The sequence below is a fragment of the Castor canadensis genome, chromosome 15, assembly GCF_047511655.1.
Source record: "Castor canadensis chromosome 15, mCasCan1.hap1v2, whole genome shotgun sequence".
In the NCBI taxonomy this organism is placed as follows: domain Eukaryota; kingdom Metazoa; phylum Chordata; class Mammalia; order Rodentia; family Castoridae; genus Castor; species Castor canadensis.
Window position 1 is genome coordinate 34299819 of NC_133400.1, and position 26094 is coordinate 34325912.

General features: G+C 47.8%; 1 protein-coding gene across 4 annotated transcripts in view; it reads right to left on the reverse strand.

Annotated features, from left to right (window-relative positions):
* Positions 1-3398: 3398 nt before the first annotated feature.
* Positions 3399-26094, reverse strand: part of Nod2 (nucleotide binding oligomerization domain containing 2) — a 38000-nt gene continuing 15304 nt past the window's right edge. For 3 of the 4 annotated variants that reach the window (XM_074056014.1, XM_074056015.1, XM_074056013.1), the window contains 10 exons: positions 24537-24642; positions 20142-21957; positions 16108-16191; positions 15802-15885; positions 13642-13725; positions 11615-11698; positions 10719-10802; positions 8959-9042; positions 5629-5712; positions 3399-4014 (listed from right to left, as the gene is read on the reverse strand). In XM_074056014.1, coding sequence (XP_073912115.1) covers positions 3942-4014; positions 5629-5712; positions 8959-9042; positions 10719-10802; positions 11615-11698; positions 13642-13725; positions 15802-15885; positions 16108-16191; positions 20142-21957; positions 24537-24642 — 2583 coding nt within the window. In that variant the 3' untranslated portion in view covers positions 3399-3941. Of the gene's footprint in view, positions 4015-5628; positions 5713-8947; positions 9043-10718; positions 10803-11614; positions 11699-13641; positions 13726-15801; positions 15886-16107; positions 16192-20141; positions 21958-24536; positions 24643-26094 lie in introns of all 4 variants that reach the window. The other variant, XR_012441985.1, reaches the window with a different exon arrangement.

Genomic DNA, 26094 nt, shown 5'->3' on the forward strand with positions numbered 1-26094 from the left:
TCCTTAGTTCCTGCCTCTTCCTTGCCTTCAAAGGCAGGAGTGTGGCATCTGCTTCAATGGTTACAGGGCTGTCTTCTGTGTCAATTCTCCCTCTGCCTCTCTCTTATAAGGACACTTGTGATTGCATTTAAGGCTACCTTATAATCCAGAATCATCTCCGCATCTCAAGACTCTTAACTAGGGCTGGTGGAGTAGCTCAAGTGGTAGAGCGCCTGCCTAGCAAGCATGAAGCCCTGAGTTCAAACTCCAGTACCACCAAAAAAAAATTTTTTTTAACTAAATTTCATCTGCAAAGTCCCTTCACCATGTAAGGCAGCATTCACAGTCCCAGGAATTAGAACATGGATGTGTTCAGGAACCATCACTCAGCCTGCCAGACACACCACACTCTTTTCCACAATGGAGTCTTTGGATAGCCGGTTCCTGTGACAGGAATGCTCTCTCTCCCTGATCATTTATGGCATGATCAGCCCCTTCCCATTCTTGGGAACAGAGCTGACCTGGCACCTCCTCAGAGAACCCATCTTGCACCAGTCCTTCAATGGTCTGAGAACATCCTCTCTACCTTGCACTTTTGTGCATTTCCATATTAGTAAAGTTTCATTTTCTGATACAAACAACTTACAAAGAGGAAAGGTTTATTTTGCCTCATGGTTTCATTTGACCCTGTTGATTTTGAAACAGATGATAAGGACTCACCTCTTCCTGTGACAGTGGGTCAGAAGTTAAGTGCTGTCAGACCACTGCTAAGTACTGTTAAAGTACTGTTACTGTTAAATCTCTGTTGTAGTTACCCTTTAGCAAATTTTGGGTTTTTTTTTTTTCTACTCTAAATGTCCTGAGATGCTGGGGTCTACGGAAACTTAACTCCCTGACACTTGCTAGACCCTTCTCTGGGGCCCTGGTTCCCCTGAGCAAAGGACTGCCAACCAGGCAGCCGGATTTCCTTCATGCCAATACCCAAAGCACAACTGTAGCTCAAGAAGGGACTGCCCCAGTAAGCAACAGAAGACCAGCTGCCATAACCTTCACTCCTGATTTGGCCCGAGGTTGCAGCACTTCCATACATCAGAAGACCTGTGATTGGTGCAAACACAAATCCTTCATTTGTATAATGGACTGTACCATGACTGGTACAAACATGGCAGACTGATATGACTGGTGCAGACACCCTTGTCCCAACCCCAGGCTATATAAGCAATCTGCTCAACTCACTCTGTGAATAACTGAGTGACACTCTCCTTTCTGTCAACCTGATGTTACAAGAAAAAAAAAGGCTTTCTCTCCAGTGGTCTTGCCCACCTTTGCTGAGCTGGTAATGTGAAGAGAGAGAAGAAGCAGAGATGACAGGGAGGAAATTGCCAACAGCAGGGCAGTAGTAAGGACAGCAAGCTGAGCAGCTGGGGCAAGCAGAGAATATCAGTGGGGAATGGAAAAGGTAAGACTGGTGGCTGGTCAGGATCAGCTGGCAGAGAGATTCTTCCCACCACTTAGGGCCCTGGAACCCTGTGCCACTGCCTAAGCTGTCAGGAGCTTCAAGCCTGAATCCCAAGGCCCAAATCCCATGCAATACCCTAGCTGTCAAAGGCCCAGTGTTGACTGCTGCTGCCCTCTGTCATCCACTCTACTGCTTGCAAATTTCCAAAAGGGCCAGAGCCTCTCCTCATCTACACGCTATTTCTATCTGGGTAGGGCAAAGGGACCCCAGCTGGCTGGTTTGTGACACTTTGGGCCTATAAACAGCACAGCACATTATGGCAGGAGTGTGTGGCAACAGAAGTTGCTCACCTCATGGCAGCCTGGAAGAAAAAGAGGAAGGGGCCAGGGTCTCAATATCCCCTTCAACAGCAGACCCCCAATGACCTAACTTCTTTCCACTAGGCCCCGCCTCCTAAAGGTTCTGCCACCTCCTAAGAGCACCACAGGCTGGTCACCAAGCCTTCAACACATAGGACTTTGAGGAACATTTCAAATCCAGACTGTAACAATTTCCTTCCTAGCACTTATGGTAATGAACCTTATTACATATGTGTATTTTTAGTGTACTTATTTTCTGCCTGCTTTTCCCTCTATCATGACCTAGGTGCCTTGAGGACAGAGGCCATGTCTGTTTTTATCATCCACTGATTGTCCTAACATGACTGCTTAATAAGTCATTGCTGAAGATGAATTCATCACTGTTCAACGGTCTGCTGTGTTCCCTCTTCAGAGAAAGCAGATCTAGCTCTACCTTCTTCCTGATCACTTACACCAGAAACAACAGTCCAATGAGGCAGACCTCAGTAACAAAGAGGCCATAGACACACTCGAATGCAGCAGTCTAGGGAGATGTCACAGCATTTATCAAGCAAGACACACACAAGGCCTTTTAAGGAAGCAGTACTCCACAGTGGCGAGCAGCCACCTGAGCCCTTGCTCATTAAATGAGCTAGGAATGATTTCAGCAAGGCCTGGCAGGAGGCTGCCGGCAGAGGAAAACTGCAGGAAGACCTTCTCCATCTTTCTCCTGGTAAAGACTCCTAGAGCCATCTGCAGAGAACTGAGGGAGGCCCAGAGACCTTTTCACATTTGTCACGGCTTTTCAGCTTGTGCACCACAGATTTTAGTGCAGCCTAAAACTTCACACTGGTTAGACCCTTCTACGCTGAAGCCAAATGTGTTTTGATTGCCAGCCTATTTCTAAGAATTGCTTTTGCCTTAAGCAATAAATTATCTGGTTGAAAACCTGATTTTCCCCCTTCAAGTAGAAAATTGTGCTTTAAAATTTGACAAGGTTTCGGAACATTTAAAAATGTTTGATCGCAATGAAGACAGCTGTAACTGTACAATTCTCCTCTGTGATTATTTACAGCATAAAGTTCAAGGCCAGTTTCCTATAAACGTATCAACTCAAAATAATAAAACAATGTAGTTTACAAAAATATTAACCAGTTTTCAAAGATAACAATGTTTAAAATAATAACATGTGCACAGCATCTGACAGTTCATAAAGGGTTTGACCTACATCATTTTGGAAAGTCCAGAAAGACATTTGCTTAGAAGGAAGGGCCTGGTTTTGCCTCCCGTAAACTTCCAATTCCCAATCCTAAAGCATTCTGTCAAAAATAAAGCAGAACTGTCTCTTATGACACATTTCAGAAGTCCATTGTCAAAGTTCAGTTCATAGGTGTCAACTGGAAGCCTAAAGGAGCCTTTTGAAATTCTGGCCCAGATTAATTTTTAAAAGCTGCATTTGGACAAGCTGCTACCTCCAAAGGCTTCACTGAAGAGTAACTGATTTCACTGGAAATAAAAGTCCATGTGTTACTTCAGCTGGAGCACAGTCATATTTTTCTTGCAAATCTAGAATGTCCTGGGGACAAAAGGCTGCCATGTGTCTCCTTCCAAAAATGTCTTAAGCATGAGAAAGGAAAGCAGGGTAAGTTGTGACCCTGGGTTCCAAGGCTGGGTTGCTCTCATATCTCACAAAGGATGAGTGGAGGAACCAGAGAGGGAATGGCCATGGTAGATGACCTCTGAGTGGAGATGTGGCTGAGAGCTGCTTCCCAAATACGCCTTCTCATGACAAGAGCAGGGGCATCTTTCATGTGGGTCCAGGTCTCTACACCAACAAGCACTCCGTTGACATCCATGGGCCCCACTCACTGCTGTCAGAATGCTAAGGGATTGGCTGAGGCCAGCCCATGCTGGCAGAGGGGCTGCCCCTCTAGTGTATCCCATCCATGGAGTCTGGAAGAACCTGATGGCAGAAGCAGGCTTGAGAAAAGTTGATTCTGGAGGGCACTGGGGCACCGTCCTCTGCCACAGTAAGGTGACCTGCAGGATTCCCAGAAAACGAATTCACCTCTGGGCAGGATAAGGCTGCTCCAAGACATCGTCTGGCTTCTAGAGTCCAAACCTATGGCTCACTCACAAACAGAGATGCACATCAGCCAGAGACATCAAAGCAAGAGTCTGGTGTCCCTGTGGCTGAGAAACTCAGTTTCCGCTGGAGAGAAAGTGTTCCCTCGGAGCCTGCAGGGACAAAGGGAAGAGAAGCTGAGAGGACAAAATTAGAGGAGGGCTTTCAAAGGGAAGCTGCACTCTTCAAACCCATGCCTGGGGGAGGGGGCCAGCCCTCAGGTCCAGTCGCAGGCTGGGGGAAGGAAGCTGTACTGCTTTTACTCTTTGTCCCCCCACCCCTGAGCAGGGATGAATCACTCTGCATGGTGAACGAGGCTCCATGACAGGGCAGAAAGAGTCTGGGACACCGGGCTCAGCCATCTGCAGACTCCCCAAGCCCAGTATTCTTTTTCAGGCAACAACCAAATCTGTCAGGAATGCACTGATGTAGTCCTGACACCTAGCTCCATCAACAGGCAGTAAGGGACATCACAGCCCCTAAATACCAACCTGAGGCTGGCTTGCTCTCTGGACATAGAATGTGACATTTCTTAGGACTATGCTGGCCTCACAGGCTATGGGATTGCACAATCACATCAAAAGCAAAGCTCTCTAGCCCAGGAGAGAGTTCAGGAGTTTTTGTTTTTAACTTCAATATTTGGAATCTACATTTTCTCTCACCTCGATATGTTTTTCTGGGAAAGGGACAAGGTATGCATGTTTAAAGCAGGGATCACAAGCTTAAAGGCCCAGGCAAGTAAAATACAGGTACATGGGACCTGTACTAAGACAACAGGCTGATAGGTCTGCCCATCTGAGGGGGGTTACCCTTTCCTCTCTGCAGGTTCTTAAATGGCATTGAGAATGGGGCTCAAGAGTTGCCAGATCTTTTGCAAAAACCCTGAAATATAGTATTGTGTTGTTTTGATTTGTGACTATGTAGTTAAGGCTGGCCTTGAACTCACAATCCTCCTGCCTCCACCTCACGAATGCTGGGATAACAAGCATGTACCACCATACTTCATTTGAAAAATAGATCTGAGCAAGAAATACTACTTTTTTTTTAGTTTTATTCATATGTGTATACAATGTTTGGGTCATTTCTCTCCCCTTCTCCCCGTCCCCTCCCTTACCTACCCCGCCCCCTACTTTTAAAATATTTGTACATAGCCCAGTGCCTGAAACTCATATGTATCATCAACTCATGATGTATTACAGCAGGGAAATCCTTTCTGCTTATTATCTCTGTAAGAAATAGATCCATGGAAATGAGGATAAATCTTTGAAGTTTTGACTCAATGGATTCCTCAAACCCATGAAGGACTGACTGTAGCTTTTATTGATATAAATGTGGCCACACTGTACCAGGGTCCCCATCCCGTGTAACCCACAGGACCCAGGGCTGCGGAGGGCTGCATGATGTCGCAAACCTATAGAGCAGATGTGACGCCCAGGAGGACAAGGGATATGTTCTTTTTATTTCCCTTCTTCCACTGCACCTCCACTCCTAACCTGCTGCTTAAAACAGACGTTTCTGAATAAATACTCCTAGCTTTAAATAGAAAAACTGGTCCCCTCTGGGAGACATGAAGACTTCCCACCCAGAGATCTGAATACATCTAATGACACCAAATGTTACAGTCAAAGGGATCTGAAAAATCTGGCTCTTTCTCTCCCCCCTCACCCCATTTCACAAATAGGAAAACTGAGGCTCAGGAAGGTCAAAAGGTTCGCCAGGGGCCTTACCAGATCTCCAGAATGGTGCTGTTGCTCTCAAGGACCTGAAGAAGGGCTTCTGCACCCAGGTGGGTGACGCCGTTGTTGGACAGCCTGGAGAAGGAGGAATGATGGGCTCTAGTCACAGATCCCGCTCCTGTCTGAGACTCCCCACAAGCTCCTCCACAAAAGCTCCAAGCCTTCAATGAAGTGCACCCCTCTGTCTTCCATTTACTACCCTAGGTGATCAAATCAGGCAGCCTCTCTCATGAGAAGTGCTATAGTATAATGGTCAGGTGCTAGCAGTTTAGTATCAGACTGCCAGAGTTCAAATCCAACCTCTACCACTTCCTTTTTATCTCAAGCAAACGTGTCCCAATTTCCCCATCTGTGAAACAGACCTAAAAGAATACCTGTCTCATGGAGTATAAAAATTGAGCCGAGAACCAAAAAACAGCACAGTACCTCACTGACTGACAATGATCAATGGACAGTAATGTTTTCATTTAGGGTTCCTTGGGGTGCACAGGGATACGGCCTATAGACAAGAGCAGACTGGGATGGGGAGGGTCAGAGAGGGCAGGGGTAGAGCCCAGTGTTTCCCCTGCTGCTCTTTTGCTTCCAGCTTTGTCTTCTAGTAACTTCCAGTCCTTGTCCTCCCTCTTCTCCCTGGTATCAGGGACGTCTTATAGCTGCTGCTGAGGCAATCCTGAGAACAGCTGCCAATGTGTGCTGAGCTTTTCCTGTGTGCCAGCTTGTTGCCTACATTGTGTCAGTGAAAGCTCATAGCCCATAAGGAAGGCCAATCATTATTCCCATTTACACTGGAGGCAACTGAGGCACTGGTCCAGGAGAGACAGCTGCCAGTGAGGGAGCAGGATGAGAACCCAGGCCATCTGACTGTAGGACCTGGATGCTCACCAATGCTTGGCAAAGACAATCCTAGGAAAAGAAAGAGATGGGTACCTCTTTTTTTCTCTTTCCTCTTCTCTCCTCTTTCTTCTTTCTCTCTACCTTCTCTTTAAAGATTCAGCAGCAACTCAGGTTTTATGAGGAAACAGTGGGGGTTGATGTAGTTCAGGATGCTGAATAAGGCAGCTAGCAGCAAGGTAGCGTGGGACAACCCCCTCCCCTCCCACCGAACATCCACCATTGCCTGGCATCTGCTGGGATCAAGCCAGGTAAGGCTGTGACAGTGAAGAAGGACAAACTTGCTGCATCCACACATGGTCAACAACAGACCAAAGGCCCCCAGTGTGCAAAGCTAGAATCTGGTTTGGACAAACAAGGCCTACTTGCATCCAAGTGACTCTGCATGGAAGTGTTTTCCCCAAACATTAGCATCTTCCAAGCCCCCACAAAGTACCACAAACACACGTTACCAGAGTGGATGGCAGTCTGGCAGCAGGGCTAGCGCACACCCAGAAGCAGTTGTCTGCTTATCTCTGAAGACAAGTGTGAGCCTCAGGCAACATCTGCCAGGGCAGACGTCATCTTCCTCCAGTAAAAGGAGTCATCAGATGGTGCCCCAACGTCCCCGTGAAGTGAGACCATTCCACTAGCCTGGGTTTTGGCTCATATCCACCATCCCTCTCCTTATGGTGCAGAAGCCTGGCTACTGAGTCTACCACCAGAGGAAGCCCCAGTGTCCGCCCAAGCTGCAGTCTGTCCCTCCAGCTCCTATACCCACAGGACCGTGAGCTCTGCCCCTTTGACCTCTCTGTGGCCATCAGCCTAATCCAAGCTGCCCTTCTCTCCTACCTGGACACACCACGCCAGGGTGCCACCTGAAAGACTTCAGGGCCTCCCGCCTGCTCATCCAACCCTCCTTCCAGGCTTTATCACACAGGGCAAGACTGATCCTTTTATAACGTTCAGCAGATCATATAGCTTCCCTGATTGAAAGCTTCTAAAGCCCTTAATGTAAACCCCAAATCCTTCCTAGGGCTCTGAAGCCCATGTGACCAACTCCTCACCTCTTATTCACTCCACTCCAAGTTACTCAAACTGCCCAGGCCACTTTCTTTTTTTTTTTTTTTTTTTCATTTTTCTTTTATTATTCATATGTGCATACAAGGCTTGGTTCATTTCTCCCCCCTGCCCCCACCCCCTCCCTTACCACCCACTCCACCCCCTCCCGCTCCCCCCCCTCAATACCCAGCAGAAACTATTTTGCCCTTATCTCTAATTTTGTTGTAGAGAGAGTATAAGCAATAATAGGAAGGAACAAGGGGTTTTGCTGGTTGAGATAAGGATAGCTATACAGGGCATTGACTCACATTGATTTCCTGTGCGCCAGGCCACTTTCTATTCAAAACTACAGGCCTGTTTCTACCCTAGGGTCTTAGCACTAACTATTTCATCCACCCAGAATGTGCTTCCCCAAGACCTCAGCATGGAAGATGCCTTCTTGTTCAGATTTCAAATCAAATACTACCTTCTCAAAGAGGCCTTGCCTGAGGACAGCAACCCCACATTCCCCTATCACATCTCCCTCTTGAACCAGAAATGGTCCTACTTATTTGTTTGCTGGTTCTTCATCTGTTTCCCCCATTGAAGTATAGGGGCTGTGTGAGTGGGGACTGCTCTGTCCTTTTTACTACTCTACCCTGGATGCCCCAAACAGTACCTGGTACAGAATGGAAGCATAAGAAACATTTTTTGTATAGACACATGAAGGGATGCACAAATGCATCAATGTGTCCAATGAATGAATGAATACACAAGCAACCATGCCTGCATAATACAGCAAGAGGCACATTGGAGATGACCAGCCAAAGAGCCTCCTGCCCAAGCAGCAATGGCCCTGAAGCAGGGAGGATCAACCTGTAAGCCACACTGTGGATGCAGTTGGCAGCCTGCCCATCCTTATGCCCTCTTGCTTGCTCCTCTCTAAGGGTTTTGTGCTGGGCAGAATGCAACTCTCTGCCTGAGTTCTTTGTGGGGGTAGCTGGAATCATGGGGAGTTAGTGTCCCCACAGCCCCACCTCACTCCAGGAAGGATGGGCACTTGGAGATAAGGCCCCTGATTCCCGGTCAATTGGTTAGATGGTATCCAGGCATGTACCACAGTGGTTCCTGGAGGCCTCAGAAGTGTTGGACTCCAATTTCCTTTTGTAAGAATTAATCCAATATTCACCTTCTACTGGTGACCATCCCTTCTCCTGCACAACTCTCCCCCTCAGTGCTTCCTGGGACACCTCCCAGGTAGATAGCGTCAGGGTGCACTGCTCCCAGATGAACGCCAGCCACTTTCCACCAGGCACCTCACAAGAACTTAGGCTGAAAAGCTGCCCTGATCCATTCAGAGCCCCCGCTCCCTCCCGTTATCACCCCAGCTCCTGCTTACAGGGTCCTTACTTCAGGACTCTCAAACTTGAATTTCTCTTCAGTCCTTCTGCAAGAGCACACACACCTTCATCCTGAAGCTGGTTCTCCTCCAGGCTGGCAAAAGCAGAGAAAATCCAGCTAATATGACAATATTCACTGTGGAAGATGACACCAGTAATGCTTAACCCCCCAAATCCAAACTTACAGATAAAGTAAGAGTGAATATTCTAAATCCCAGGGGCGCCTTTGCAGGAGAACTTATTCCAGGATACTGCTCTACACAGTAAGTCCTGCATGCCCCAGCTATCCATGGGCATAAAATGAGCTAACCTCATTTTACTCAGCCATGAGCTCAGTGGAAAAAAATTGCATTTCCCACATTGTAGTCTAGCCAGTGTCAGCCAAGTAACATACACATTGCCATTGATACACATGTAGAGTTAAATTAGACTAAATTTGGCCTAACAGTGCTTCCATACTTTGAGTGCCATGTAGCAAACTGCAACCTGGTTCAGTATGTAAGCAAATTGCAACCTAACAAAAGAGTAAATTCTCGTAACAAATAGCTGAGTCTTAGTCAATCACAGCAGCTGGGCTGCAGCGAATCACAGAGTGCCATCTCATCACACTATACCTAAATAAGGCAAATGCAGAACTCTCACCCATCAGGATATTTCTAAATGCTACTTCCTTTTCCTATCTATAAGTTCTACTGCCCACATTGTTGGATGGAGCTCTCTGAACCCCTCTTGGTTCTGAGTACTGTCCAGTTCATCAATCTTCTGTGCTCAAACAAACTCTGCTAATTTTAGTTTGTCTAAAGTTATTGTTTTAACAGTAATCATAAGTGATATGCTCACATGAGGTGCTCCTCCATCAAGAAATGACAAGTGACAAAACCCAATCAGGATATAATCAATGGTACGGTACTTTAGAGATAATGAGCCCTGACAACAGCCAAGGCTCATCCATAATGCTTATGTGTTTCAGTGTTTTTCTCCTTCCTGAAAAAAATCAAACATTCAGCATTTCCTCTCCCTGATATATCTGGAACTGCAAAGATGTCCCTGGAACTGAAGATTCTGTTAGCAGCATCTAAAAGGTGGAAAATGTGGAATCTGCTTTAGATCAACAGTACAAGCACAATTCATGGCTCATCTTTCAATGACCCCAAACTCTGTTTATCTGCCAAGGTGATCCCTGATTCTAATACTCAGTATTCTTAGGAACTCAACTTGCTATGAAGTGACAAAACTTCTTCAGGAGTGGCAGGCCTAGTAGTAGTAGTTATTGTAGTCATAGCAGCATCAGCAGTAGCAGCCACCTTACCACCATTATGATTTAACACTTATGGAACACTTATGTGTGTGCCAGGTTACATTAAGCCCTTCACAGACATTACCACCTTACTTAACTCTTACAAACATCTTTTATAGTTGGAAGCATTCTTATTCTCATTTTACAGGTGAGAAACCTGAAATTCAGAGATTGTTATGTAACTTGCCTCAGATCACAGCTTATGTGATTCCCAAGTCTGTGGTCTTCACCATTGTGCCATGTGCAGGCAGTTAACAAACCAGCAAATCAGTAAATATAATTAAATAAAAAGAATTAGCAACTAGACATCAGGCTCTATAAGCTTCATATGACTTAGTACACAAAAAGACAAAAACAACCAATCGCTCAGCCAGCCATCTCTGTCTCATCCACAAGCTGCTCCCATGGACAAGGCCAGGAAAGCCAGGAGGGCTATTCCCTGCCTCCCAGGAGCAGGGGAGTCCCACACTCACCAGAGCTCTTTTAGTGACACGTTCTTCTCCAACATCACTGCTAAGGCTTGGGCACCCATACTGCCAATGTTGTTCCCCACCAGGCTGGACATAATCATGGAACAAAAACGTATCAGGGCCAGGGAAGGACTTCAGAAATAAGCTAACCTATGATAGGCAGAACCCCACTCTCGTAGAGTGCTCCCATTTCAGACATCGCTAATTGATTACAGTGCTCCTTACACCCAGGAGTAGCCTTAGAATCCTTCCCAACATGGTGCACTGGGCAGCGGCTTCCAACGGTTGCAATTGGTCCTTATGATAAAATATGATGGATTCCACCTAAATTCTTCCATTTGCAGTAGGGAACTCTAAGAGGAGAAAGTCATCTCCAAAGTTATCCAGAAAGTTTCAAGTTTCCTGACTCCAAATGTAATGGTCTTTCTTCCTTACCCCACTGCCTAAACACAGGGGAGTAGAAATGAAATTCAAGGACCTTCAAAACTGACCCAAGATCTTCCCCTCCCCCCAGCCACTTTTTTTTTTTTTTTTTTTTTAGTGATACCGGGGTTTGAACTCAGGTCCTCACGCTCGCTAAGTAGACACTCTACCACTTGCACCACACCCCCAGAACTTTTTTTTTATTTTTGGAATAGGATATCTCATTTTTGCCCAGGCCAGCCTGGCTGTGGTACTCTTATTTATACTTCATGCCATAACTGGGATGACAAGCATGTACCACTCCACCCAGCTATTCAGTGAGATAGGATGGGTCTTGCTGGCTTTTTGCCTGGGGTTAGCTTCGAACTGGGATCCTCCCAATCTTGGGCTCCAGAGTAGCTAGTATTACATGAGTGAGCCAATGCACCCAGCCGACCTGCCCTAATGACAAATGCAGGACAGACTTTGCAGCTTACCTAAGCCACCTCAAGCTCCGGTGATCAGCCAAGGCTTCAGCCAGGGCCTGGGCACCCTTGTCACCCACACTATTGCCCCAGAACCTAAGAAAAGCAACAGAGTACACGGAGTGTAAGTGAGCACTTGCTGGTGTTTTAGATATGCACTGATGTCCTCCTGCTCTCTGCAGCCCCAGTGCAAGAGAGACCAGCAAGGTCTCTCAGGAGCACTTGGGTTCCAGCTAAGTGCATCTGCTGTCATCTATTTGGTGGGATGGCCAAACTTCACTAAAACTTTTCAGCAGCTTTAAATCACAGACGTAATAACAGAGATAACAGATAATAACTCACTCTCTTCAGCAATCCACACGAGTGTGGTCTTTTTTCTAACATACAGTTCAGATTTTCTTCCTGATAGCTGCAACTATAACTAGCCTTGGAGACCACGGAGAACAAGTCTAACTCTTCTTGCACAGCTAGCTCCTTATCTCTTGCTCCTTAATACCCCCAGTTCCTTCATGGGGTCCAGCTCCTTCACTTTCTGGGCCATCCTCCCTACCTTGGAAACATCCCTTTTGAAAAGGTGGTGCCCAGCTCACACTTTCTGCCCTGGCCTTACCCCTGGGCATGTATGAGCACAAGTGAGAATGACAGCTGCATGGGCATGTTCGCTGCACTTTCACTCATTAGGTATTTATTGGGTTCTGGCTATATGTGAACATTGCTCTGTGCTCTGGGGATAGGACACTGAAGCAGCAAAAAATAAAATAAAAAAATAAACAAACAAACAAAACCTAGCAACAACATAGACATAAATAAATAGGTAAAAATTAAGTAAAGGACATCCAAGCTATGGAATACTATGCAGCACTTCTTCATAAAATGAGGTCATAATTGTCAGAAAAGATGCCCATAATATGTTGTGAATCAAAAAAAAAAAAAAGTCTGTGTCATATTAAGGTGTTTGAGGTTTTAGCACAGTGTTTGATAAAAGAAAAGTGAATACCCCAGATGTGGCAGATGAGATGTTGAGCAAAAGAGAGCTTAGTAGGGCTGGGGTCTCCTTTGTTCTAGGACTCTGTGGCTCTGAATGCAAACTGAAGACAGTGTGGATTTCTGAAGCCACACAGCCCTATTTCTGGCTTACACTCAGCTTGTGGGCAACCTACCTGCCAGAGAAATGAGTTGAGCTCCTGGGCCCTAAGGTTCTTTCCTCTTTCTACAGTCTTGGGTTTTAAAATCTACAGCTCTTGTCAAATGGAACCTCGTTCACACAGAATAGTAGAAGGGGGCTGCTGGGGACGGCATGGGTACAAACTTGGGCAGGAGGGCAGGAAGGCACATGCTCTGCCCAGCAAACAGAGGCAACCCCTACCCCAGATCCTGTGACCTCTCTCTCATTGCCTGGCACAGTCCTACAGTAAGCACTAGCTCTGAAGGACCGAGGACAGTCCCTTCCAGGTCCTTTCTTCTTTTTTTTTTTTTTCAGTACTGGGGCTTGAACTCAGGGCCTACACCTTGAGCCACTCCACCAGCCCTTTTTTGTGATGGGTTTTTTCGAGATAGAGTCTTGCAGACTATTTGCTTGGGCTGGCTGGGAACCTCACTCCTCCTGATCTCTGCCTCCTGAGTAGCTGGGATTACAGGTGTGAGCCGCTGGCGCATGCCTTCCCCACATCCTCTATCCTAGGGGTCCTTACCTGGATGCATATTTCCATTTCATCAGTCTGGAGTGGGCCCAGGAATGGTGCCTCTTAGAAGCACAAATTGGTTCCAAGCTGAAACCCAGTCCTCAGTAGCCCCAAGGACCAGAGGGTTTCAGGGCCCTAGCTCAGGGCTCCACCCTCCCCCACCTGAACTTCCTGTTTATGAAGTGAAGAAGCAAGGGAAGAGGCAGTCACATACCCTGCATTCTCTCCAGCTCACTCTCCCCATTGGAGCCTGGGCTGCCTCTGGAGTCTTCAAGCAGAAGAGGTTCACCTGCCCCTAAATCCTGGAAGCCCCCAAACTCCTCCCTGAAGGTCCCTGTGTCCCAGAACCCAACCTACCCCAAGAACTGCAGGGAGGTGTTGCCCTTGAGCCCTCGTGCCAGCACCTGGGCTCCAGCAGCAGTGATGTTGTTATTCCCAAGCCTGGAAGGAAGACAGAGTAGGCTGAGAGAACACAGCAAGAGGCAGGGACCAGGCCTGCCAGGGCCCCGGGTGGTGAGCCCTCTCCCACTGTGAGGTCACCTCACTGCTCAACTGAGCTTATGGATGGCTCCCACCACTTGGACTTTGCTGTCCGCCAGCAAAGGGCAAGGGGTGAGGGCCTATTTTGCAAAGCAGCATGACAGACCTGAACAGGAGCCACACTAGGGAGCTGTACTGGGAGATGGTTTCCCCAGGGGACCGAGGATGGCACTGTTCCACCTTCCCTTTTGGTCTCAGTCATTCCCAGTCTATACCCCAGCATGCCCCTGTGCACTTCTCAGATCCCCACTGTCACCACAGGGAGCATGTCACCCTCACCCCAAGCTTGGGGGGATTCCCCAGAAAAGAAGGCTCTGCTGCAGCCACCTCTGAGAATTCAGAGAAGTTCTCACCCACAACCTAGCTTCCTGGCATAAGCCCAATATGCTTTCATCTTTTCAGAGCCTTTCAGCCACACTGACTGAGGACAATCTTAGGGCAGGTGTTATTGTTCCCTTCAAGAAGGGGTGTGGTGCCATGAGAATGTGCCTCTCACACCTCCAACCTACGCTCCCTGTATGTGATGCAGGCCCAGAGGCCAACAGCAGAGCCGGTTTCCCATGGGCTGCTCCCAGCCAGCAAATAACCATGACCCAGAGACATGAGATCTCTGAGAAATGGGCACCTCGACAGGCTTGCAGACTCTCTTAGAGCTGTAGCAAAGTCCAGAGTGCGTCCTCCCACCCTTCTTTCTTCCCTGTCTCTATTTGACTCAGAGTCAGACCCCCAGCCTCCTGAAGCTCCCCTCCCATTGTCCCCTCATAGGTATTTTCCCCAATACATGTGTTGCATATCTAATCCCTTCTTGGAAGACTGAGCTAACAGAAGGATAAACAAGCTGTTAAGCTCACAGTTTAACATCATTTACCCACGATTCTTCAGTCCCCGCACTGACTATATAAAGCATGTCCTGTACTGTACCAGCTCATCATGAATGCTAACTCAATTTATCACCACAACAACCTATGAGATGGCTATAATTATGATCCCCATTTTACAGAAGAGGACATGGAGACACAGAGGTCCAATAGCTGATGAGGATTCAAATTCGGGGTGGGGGGAGTGGGGAAATCCTAGATTCAAACCGTGGGTAGCCTAGCTCCAGAGCCCCTGCTCTCAACTATGACGGTATGTTGGCCATAAACCTAGGCCACAATTCTGAGTCCAGCACCCTGTGCCTCCCACAGCACTCTCTCGGTGGATGTGTCAGGTGAGTTCGGGGGAGCAGGTGGTAGTAGCAGAACTGACTCTTTTGTACAGAATGGCAAATATGGCCTTGACCTCAGCAGCCCTGGCTGAGACTCAATTACATGGCCAAATTTTAAAATGGCAGATCCTGTCCCCAAACCCAGTCCAGATGGAAAGAATAGAAACAATTCTTCACCCTGTTTTCTTTTACTGCCTCACAAATCAGGAAGTAAAAATATCTGAGAGGGAGAGAGGGAGGGGAGAGGGAGAGAGGGAGGGGGGAGAGAGAGAGAGAGAGAGAGAGAGAGAGAGAGAGAGAGAGAAGGCATAGGAGAAAGAGTGAGGGGGAAAGGAGAGCAGGCCAACCCACAGACCAATGGAGGGGCATCTTAATGATGCATGGTAGGAGAGAGACTCCACTGAGGCCAGGAGGTTCTGGAGAGGAACTGAAGACTTCTGGGATGGAGGTACAAATCTTGCCTGCTCTAAGTGGTGAAAGGAGCGTTTGGGAGCATTCCAGCAAATGAATGCCACATCTGAGCAGGACACGTACAGTGTACATAGAGAACAGCTTGTGACACTTGTAGACACAGGAAGAAAAAAGGCCTGGAAACACTTCTTTTCCTTGAGGCATTCAGTGCAAAGACCACCACAACATCCGGGAAAGCCAGCTCAAAGTGAGACACTGTCCTGTACGCAGTAAGGGGTCACAAGTCACTGTGAGCTAGACAACAGTGGAGACCAGATCACACAGACATGGCTATGGGGAGTGGGGAATCCAGGGTTTACCTCAATGCCAAGAAGTTCTGCTTGCACGCTAGGAGCCTGGCCATGGAGTGCGCACAGCCGTCGGTCAATTTGTTGTTGAACAGACTGTTAGGTTCCAGGGAGGAGGAGATATGATGATAAGACACATGATCTGTGAGCCATCAAACCTAGCAGTGCCCGCTCTCTCCGTCCAGAAACCACCCATCACTCTCCAGCCAGGCAACTCCCTGGCCCAGCCCATCGCCCACCCTTGACTGCCCAGGTGGCACAGCCGGGAATGAGACTAGGGGGCATGGGACCCAGTGTCCACAGCCTGGGCCAACTTACGCTAACTTCTGCAGCTGCTCACAGTGAAGAGCACATTCAATGAGCTTGCATATGCCACGGTCTGAGATATTGTTATCTCTCAAACTAAAAAAGACAAAATAAATTAAATAAAAAATAGAGCTGATAAGATGGGGAAAAATTTGCAAAACCCTTAAAGAGAATTTCACTCATCTCCAAAGAACAAAGCATCCCTCTCTGCTTCTGGGAATCACAAGATTGGGGCACCCCAGAAATGTGGAAACCCTTGGCATCCCTGGCTAGAAAGCTGACCATGGCAGGGACAGCCCAATGAGTGAGGACCCAGAGCCCCTACTAAAGAACACTGAGGTCCTCAGAAAGCCAAAGAACTAATTTCAGGCCCAGTTCTCATCTCTACTAAAGGGTAATGACCATCACAGCAGCCTGACAGAAGGGTCTCAAGTAGAAAGGAAAGGTGTAATCGGAACTGGATAGACCACCTCTGGGGGTAACAGTGGTCAGTACCTTCTAGCAAGTAGATGGTAGACAAGTTGGACGAGAGTGGTCAAAACTTTGAAAGCCTACACACAGGCTGTGGGTTAGTGACACACACTGTGCATGCTCCTTACCCAGCGATACCCACTGCTGCAGGCTACATCCTACCAAGCAAGCCTGTCCAACACTCCTCTGGGGCACCTTTCCCTAAACTCAACTGAAAGTTTCCCTAAAATACAATTCTCAGGCCCTTACCCTAGAGCTGGTGATTCCGTATGTAGGAGGCAGAACCCAGGGATCTGTATATTTTGACAACGTGCACCTGATTCTTTATCTTTAGGCAAATTTGGGAGGCCATGACTAACTGACTAGCCACCAGCTCAGGCATTAGAGTCCCTCAGCTGAACATTCTGGTCCTGATTGACCACTCACTATCCATCTGCTGGTCCTTTTATCCATGAGAAATAAATGACTGCTTTGCCACCTGTACAAATAAGCACTGTGGGCACCTGGCACATGGTGAGAGCCACCTGTACTACAGAGTGCTCACAGGGATGGTGTGTTCTATGTGCCTGGCACTAACCTGTTCCCAATATTGCTTAATTCTCACTATAAGCTCATGTAGGAGGTGCTACTATTATGTTCATTAGAGAGAAAGCAACTGAGGCAGAGACAGAGGAAGTGACTTTGCTGAGGTTGTCCAGCACTGAAAGGGTTGAGCCTAAGCAGTCTGACTGCCAATCCCAGCTTAAAACAACAACATTATGTAGTCTCCCTGTCGCCTTTTTTGGGCTCTCAACAGTAGTGGTTACTAGGGGTTGTGTGACCCATTTATGGGTCATGAAACCAATTTTGAAGGTCCTGAGCAGCATTTTTAAAAACTGAAATAAAACAGACAGAAGAGTGGAGTGTGTCTGAGTTAATAAGGGAAGTCATTTCACCACACTTCTGTTTCAATTCTACATGCTGGTGTGTCTGTTCGCTCATTTGCTTGCTCTCTCTCTGACTGTAGGTGATGGTCAAAGCTTTGAAACCCATCACCCTAGAGGCAGAGGGAGCCAGGAAACTGCATAGGGGCACTTAGCATAAGTCCTAGAGGCTGAGGATTTGGTTGGCATGGAAACACTCAGAGTGGGAGAAATGGAGCCTGGCACCATGGGAGAAGAGCCTGTCCCCTTCCTCCCTTCCTCTTTCTTTTCCCTCCCTCTGTATATGTGGAGGAGTGGGTGTGGGTGTGTTTCTGTGTCACACACACACACATACACACACAGAGGAGATATACCATAGGATAGAACTCGGTCAAGGACTTTAACTGCTGTGTTACTCAGCCTTTCATCACTATAACAAACTATCTGAGATAATTAATTTATAAAGAGAAAAATTCATTTTGGCACACGTTTTTGGAGGTTCCGGTCCATGACGGACTGGCCCCATTGCTTGTAGGGCTGTGCACATGATGGTGGGAGTGTAGGAAGGAGCAAAACTGATTACATACAGAGCCAGGGAGCAAAGCAGAAAAGGAGGGGGCCAGGATCCCATGATCCCTTTCAGGGTCACACCGCCAATGACTTAAAGACCTCTCACAAGGCCTTGCCTCTCAAAGGTTCCACACCTTCCGATAACGCCTCCCTGGGGACCAAGTTTTTATCACATGGACCTCTGGGGGACGTTTATCCAAACCACAGCAACTGCTAATGGAAAACCAAGTTGGTTCCTGCAAACCAACTATTCTCACAGCGAGACCACCTGTATCAGAATCACAGGTGATGATGAATGGGAGTTACTGGGGCAGGCTCAGGAACCTGCATTGCAGCAAGCATCTGTGCACACTGAGGTCTGAGCACCTTGAACTAGAACCAGGCCACCCTCACCTTTCTTTGAAAATAGACACACACCCTAACCAGGAAAACTTTTCTTTTTTTTTACTGCCAGGAAAACACATTCAATTTCTGTCAGAATCGCTCTAGTTCATGGGCCTCCAAATTCTCCAGGCAACATAGCATGCTTCTCCCTTCCAAAGAAAGTGGACCATTGTGCTGGCCATCATCTACTATTTGCCTGGCCATACTCCCCGCCTCTCCTGAGCTCTTGGCCCTGAGAGGTTGGTGTCTATCAATGACGCCAGCAGGCAGACTGTTCCCTCTCTGCTGGGTTCTGTCCCAGAAAGCACTGTCAGAGAGGCAAGAGCTAGCAGGAAGAGAAAGAGCCAGGTTTTCTTCCCTCAGAACCCACCCTTCCAGATGGCAGAAACCCAGGGAACTCTCTCCATGATTCCTCTCAGCTACTAAGTACTCCCACCCCCACCTTCAGGCCACCCCCAACTGGTACAAGCCCCAGGGCCCTGTGCTACCCCTCTGTGCTCTTCCTAACTCCTGTCTTCACCTCTGTAGGCAGTCTCTTTAGTAAACTCTCCCCATATTACCCAGTTTAAGTGTGCAATCTGTTTCCACCTGATAAGCATATTCACATTTCTATTATATACTAATTATATATAATACAATACTTTATATTATCCTCTAAACTTATGACTATGGTCCCTATGTAAGGGTTAACAAAAGTCACTGTACAGTTTCAAGTAGATTTTCTTGTGTTTGTATCATGGAGAAATGAGCCTTGCTGCTCTGCCTCAGAGAAGATATTCCATCCTAATTCAGCAAAGCAGTGTCTTATCATTTGCTCAGAGTCAATTAACGTTATCTGGAAGTACTTGCAAAGCCCAGGAGGCTGTGAATAGATTTTTAACTGTAATCTACAACTTCCACTTTCTGATAGGCTCTAAATAGATGGCAGGACATCCCCTTTCAAAAGTGGAAGGGAAGCTGGGGAGTTAGTGGCATGCCGGCCACCAGTCCTGGGCACACCCTTTGTCCTCGCTTGCCCCAAGACGTGGGAAGAGGCCCACGTGTTCAAGAACACAAACATTCCAAAGTGCAAACCCTTCCATTTCTAGCCGGGGGCACGAAGCAGTATGAGTAATGCCAAAAGGGTGAAATTCTCCAACCACTTCCTGTTTCTTGGGTCCTGAAATTCCCACTTGATGGGATTTTCAAGACTCTGATGGGGCACAAGTCACCTCTCATTTGAAGTAGCTCCTAATACAGACACATATCACACAAAACTTTGCATGGGATCTTGAGGTTTTCCCAGACCTTCAGAAGTGCATCCATAGATAGGCTCCTTGTGGGGACAAGGAAACTTGCACCTAGAAAGGTATGATTTGTGAAACCCAAGCTTCCCATTTCCTGTGTAACTCCAGACAAGTTACTTCACATCTCTGAGCTTTAAATCAAAGATAATGTGGATAATGATGTCCAGGCTGACAGCCAGGGATTAGATGAGGTCATTCTGGACAGTACAGCCCAGTGCCTGGCCCATAAAGACATTCAATAAAGTGTGGCTATTATGATCCAGTATTGAAACTAAGGGCCAGAATGGGAAGGGGTCTGGTCTGTGTGGCACAGACAACAGGTGGCAGAACTGGGGCTGGGACTTCTGGATCCCAAGTAGGTAGGTGCTCCCATGCCTAACCTTGACCGTGGCATTCCCCACATGCCTGACCAACAATGCCCAACAACACTCACTAAAGAGCCTTGCAGACGCTGAGGCAGGGCAGCAGCTGCTCCACGCCAATGTCTCCCACAGAGTTATGGTCCAGCTGCAGAGCTACAGGCCGCCGGAGGTGACGCAGCACAAAGGCCAGAGCAGCACACTCAGCAGGGCCCACACTGCAAAATGTCAACTTGAGGTGCCCAACGTCCAGCCCACGCACAGCCTTCCGTGCCAGCTGCTCCTCCTGCATCTCATACAGGCTCCGGATAAGCCAGACAAACCCGGGCATGGCATGCATGCTCTTGACCTCACCCGGCACAGCTGAAGGGATGGCATGGAAGTGCTTTCGGAGGCTGCGGGCCAGACAGCGGCGGGCACAGGCATGGCGCCGGAGCAGGGCAGTCTCAGACAGCTGGCACTGAGCCAGCAGACCCCGGTGTTCCTGAGACAACAGCCCTGCCAGGAAGGCTGCTGTGATGTGAAGATTGTGTGGCTCTACCTTCTGCAGCTGAGCTGCCTCGCAACCCTCTTCACACCTGGAGCCCTGGATACACAGCATAGGCAGCAGCCTAGCCAGTGGAGAGCTGCCAGGCTGGCGGCAACTGAATAGGTGTCTGAGTGAGGCAGTTGGCATGTCAGCACTGACTACCAGGTAGAAAGCAGCAAAAAAGCACTGGAAAGTAATGTGCAGGAATTCCAGGGGTGCAGCATTCCCTGGCACAACACTCTGGGTACGCACCAGGAAGCCCAGGGAAATGTCATCAGGGTCAACCTGTGCTGCCTGGAGCTGCTGGACTGAGAACACATAGCGGCACCTGGTCAGGCCCCAGAGAGCCAGGCGGCCGAGGTGCAGCAGAGTGGGGAGCCTGCCCCGAAGGAGGCCTGGGCCTAGGCCATGGGAGGCAGAGTCAAGAGGGGACGCATGCAGCAGAAAATGCTGCAGGATCAGAAGGTACATATCTGTGGTGGTCGTTGGGGACTCCCTATTCTGCAGCAACAGTTCCTGGTGGCACCTGGACACCATCCACAAAAAGACAGGGAGATGGCATAGGCCATGCAGGGCTGAGGTGGTTTGTAGCAGATGGATGAGGCGGTCCGCCACTTCAGGCTCAGGGTGGTGCTTTCTCAGGTACAGCTCAATGCCTTCTTCTGAGAAACCCCTGAGGTGGCACTCCGTGCGCACATACTTCCTGAGCAGCGCTGACACTGAGTCTGGACGGCTGGTCAGTACTTTTCGGGCATTCTTCAGCAGGTTGCCCTGCAGAAGGTTGAAAAGCAGAGTCTGGACTGATGTTGGGTCAGCCGGAGAGCAGTGACGCTCGCAGTCTGTGAACCTGAACTTGAACTCATCAAAACCATCAAAGGTTAACAGGACACGGTCAGGGTGGTCAAGGAGGAACTGGAAGACATCCTGTTGGCCCACATCAGGCCAACAACAGTGTTCAAACAGCAGCATTCTTAAGGACAGTGATTTGGCCAAGCACCGCAGCTGCCGGCAGCTGAATGGGAAGACAAAGAGAAATTCCTGGAAGTCCCTCCCTGTAGCCCACAGCAAGTGCAGCCGCTGCAGGAGTGTGCTTTTGCCACTGCCCGCCTCACCCACCACCAGCACAGTGTCCGCATCTTCATTGACGTTGCCATGGGTACTGAAGAGCTCCTCCAGGCCCAGCGTGGTAGGGCTCTTCTGTGAGGATCCAGCCATGCCTGCCTCTGTCCGGACCTCCAGGATATTCTCAGTGTATATGTCCTCCAGGCAAAGATTCTCCACCCCATCGTAAGTACTGAGGAAGCGAGACTGAGCAGACACCGTGGTCCTTAGCTTGGATATGTACTTCTGACACTCAGTAGCTAGAAGACAGAAGGAGAGGCAAATGAGGGAGGGATGGCAACCAAGATGGGACCTGGTCAACCAGAGAGTGGGATGCCTGGGGGGAATCCATGCTACTGCTGGCACAGAAGAGCCAGTGGGCATCCATCCTGGCTCCTCTACTCATGGCTGTAGACTTTGAGGACAGACCCAGAATCTTCCAAAGCACCAGTTTCCTCCACTGTGAAATATGTAAAACCAGCTTAGAGAACTTTGACATGGATGGCAAGTGCTAAATACAGCATCCAACATAAGGTAAGGGCTCCAAAGACACTGGCTACTGCCATGATTATTGCTGGCACCAAGAAGCACTGTGGAGGATTAGGAGCACTGGGCTGGGTTTAGAAGACCTACATTCTGATGCCTGTCCTGCCATATTGGCTACTTAGCCCCAATTACCGCTTTCTCAAGGGAAACAGAAGATGTGAGGGCCTCAGAGCCCAGGTTTTGAAGTCAGACATACCTGAGTTTGAAACCTGAGCCCATTGTTAATTTGGCCAAGTAACTTGGCCTGGGCTTCAGGCTTCTCCTCTGTTAAAGAGAGAGTCAATCCTGAAGGATCGTTTCAGGAGGCAATGAGATGAAATAGAGTTCAGAAGAATACTGACACTCAGTAAACAATCCAAAAATGGTGTTTACTTTGTTATTAGTGTGTATGACAGGCACAATAATGGTCCCCAAAGATGTCCATGTTCTGATTCCTGAAACCTGTGAAGATGTTACCTTTACATGGCAAAAGGGACCCTTCAGGAATGATAATGCCAGAGGCCTTGAGATGGACAGACTTAACCTGAGTGATCTGGGTGGGCTTAGCACTGGAGAGCCTACAAGTCATCAGGGTGGCTGGGTCAAGCACTCTGACAAGAACCTCTGATCCTGCCTACTGTCCCCATCGTCCCCCCCACACACACCCCCTTCTGCAGGCAGAGTTCTCATGCCCAGGGTGCATCCAGGGGCTGCCACTTGTCCTTTATCATCCCGTACCAATGTGTGCAAACCACTTCCTGCTTCAGTTCAGTTCCCCTTTGAGTAAACAAGGAAGTGCTGGTCCACAGTTCCAGGCCAGCTGGACATCAGTGTGGCTCCCCCATCACAGCCTCACTGCCCCCAACAAAGGACTGGCCCACTTATTCTCAACTCAGACACTAACAGGGACTTTTCCAAGAGCCCTTAGCTCCCTGGAGTGCCCACAGAGTCATACAAAGCAATTGCCCTGTATCCGTGTCACTTCTCTCTCTCTCTCTCTCTCTCTCTGTCTCTCTCTCTTTGAAATGGGGTCTCACCGCATTGTCAAGCTGACTTCAAACTCCTGGCAAGCGATCCTCCTGCCTCAGTCTCTAGAGCAGCTGGGACTACAGGCCTGTGTCACCACACCTAGCGTGTGATGACATTTTTGCTCCCAGAGCTGATGAAAGCTTTACTCCCTCTGCCTGCTGGAGCTGAGGAACACTGAACAGAAACAGAAGGTACAGATCTTCCTGTTCCAACACTAGTCTCCAGCCATTCCCGATGGTACTAAAGTTCTCCCAACAAATTCTCTCTGATTTTAAATAAAAATGTTACATGTCAATTGTCACTTTAGAAGCATCTTGCATCATTGCAGTGTTACAATGCCTACATGGCTACCTGTGCTTAATGATATTACCCACAAACATTCACCAAGGGCAGAGCAGGACACTGTGTACTGATGTGTGGTTAAATAAGCTGGCCCACACCTGAGTGCCATACACAAACCTCCAGCCATCCTGCCCACAAGTTTGCTCGCTGCCCCGAGGGCAGGGCCCAGGGCGATAAATCCATCCATCAGCGCCAGGCCCATTGTCCAGGGGCCTTCAGTACCCCTGTACTTCCCCTTCAATGATGTGGGAACAAGACTCAAAGAGCATTGGGCTTACGTGCTCTCTTTATAACTGACAATGTCTTCTCCCCAGAAGAGAGAAAGCGTGGGTGGGGACAGGCAGACCCATCTTCCTGTACCTCATCGCCCAACCTCCCTGCCCTGTTTCCATGCCTATGAAGTGGAAAAAAAGCACCTACTTCTGGGGTTATTGCAAAGGGCCCAGCAGGATAGGATGCCTGCTGTGTTCTAGCTATGCTATCCAAACCTCCTTCCTTCCTAAGTTGGGCTGGTAACCATGGACACAGATGGGGCCACATCTCTAAGTCCACTTGGTTCTTAAGTTGCTAATCATGAGGAGCTAAAATTTCAAAGATCAAGAGATGCCAGCCACATCACAAAAATTGTATCTGTATCTTTTTGGTACAGACGATGAGCATGTGGATGATGTGAGTGCTCCGTCGTTTATGGTGGCTCCAATTATCACCACGCAGAGAGGAAGTAATGAGAAGGAAGCACTAACATTAATGCTTTCTCCTCCTAAGCCTCCCAGCAGCCCAAGAGGCAGTTGGTTGTGTAAGCCTTCAAATGAGGAAACTGAGTCTTAGGGAAGCTTATGCACTAATACGTGGGAAGTTAACTGATGTGTGTTTTTCTCTTTACCTGCAAATCTGTGCTGACTTCCTTTCTCTTCTTGTTTAACAGAGAAAAACAAATACATACCCTGAAGAGGCAGGGATGGAGCGACTGGCAAGTCCTGAACATGTTGTAGAAGGAAGGCAGCCAATCCATTTGCCTTCACTGTGGCAAGATCGAGCAGCCTTCTTGCCTATGGAGAAAGCAAAGGCCATTATTTTTGCAGAAAAGCTATTGGGGTAATATGATAAGGTTTCTACTGCATATAATCTGAGCTTCCCTAATCTGCAAAATTGAAATTTGAAATGCTTCAAAATCCAAAATGTTTTAAGCACCAATACGATGCCACAATTGGAAAATTTCAAATAATGGAACTTTGTTTGAAATTATTTGAAATATTGTATAAAATTACCTTCAGGCTATTTGTATAAGGTGCATATGAATATAAATGAATTTTGTGTTTAAACTTCTAAGACAGTAATTATATATATGCAAATATTCCTAAATCTGAAATCTGAAACACTTCTGGTCCAAGCATTTAGAATAAAGGCATTCAATCTGTACTACAATTTCATAAGCATCTCTCTTCCATCACAATAAAAGCCCCCCACCCTGCAAAAACAAAAAAACAACCAACCACTTGAGTTTAAAGGAGGTGTTATAGTACTGGGTGGTGAAATGAACAATCCTCCCCAACCTGGCTACCTCTTGAAAACTACCAAAGCGTGAATATCTAAAAAATAAATAAAATGAGACAAAATGAGTATACAAATCTACAAATGTAGAAAGATAGGGAAAGTGCTACTGGAAGCCACAAATGACTTGCAAGAGAAGCAAGTTCATCAAGTCTCACGGTTCAAATGCATGAACACGGACTCTGCTCATGACCCACGCTTCTACCTCTAGCCTGAATTGTTCCCCTGACTCCAGGACTTGCACATTGACTTGCCCACGCTCTTCCTCCACTTAAATGTTTCATAAGCCCACACACACGCCTAACCTACAGCCTTTCTCATCCCAGATGATGTCACCTCCACCATTCCAGCTGCTCAGTCCCAAAGTTCTGGAGTCACCCTTGGAGCCCCTCCTCTGCAGCCCATTAGCAAATCCTGCTGGCTTCACCTTCAAAAACAAGTAGAACAGCTCTCTTAAGAGATTCTCACAGAATCTCAATGTGGGCCAGCTGTCTGATAGAAACAGAATGCAAGACACAAATGCAAGCCACGCATGCAATTTCAAATCTTCTAATAGTCATTCTTTTTTTTTTTTTCCAGTGGGACTGGGGTTTGAACTCACACTTGCAAAGTAGGTGCTTACCACTTGAGTCACACCTCCAGTCCCAAGCACATACTTCAAAGGAAAAAAAATAGATGGAATTAATCTTAATCATGTATGCCATTTAATCCAAGGTATCCAAAACAATGCCATTTCAACATGCAGTCAATATAAAAAATTAGCAAGATAGGTTACATTCTTTCATTCAAGTCTTCAATAGCTTTGTACACTTATAGAATCCCAATATAGAGAGCTGTGTCTCCAGAGTTCAACAGCCTCATGTGGCTAGCATCTCATATGAGAGGCATTGTTATGGGTCCCTGCCACTTCTCATTGTCAGCTCTACTGCCACCACATGCCAGGCCACCAC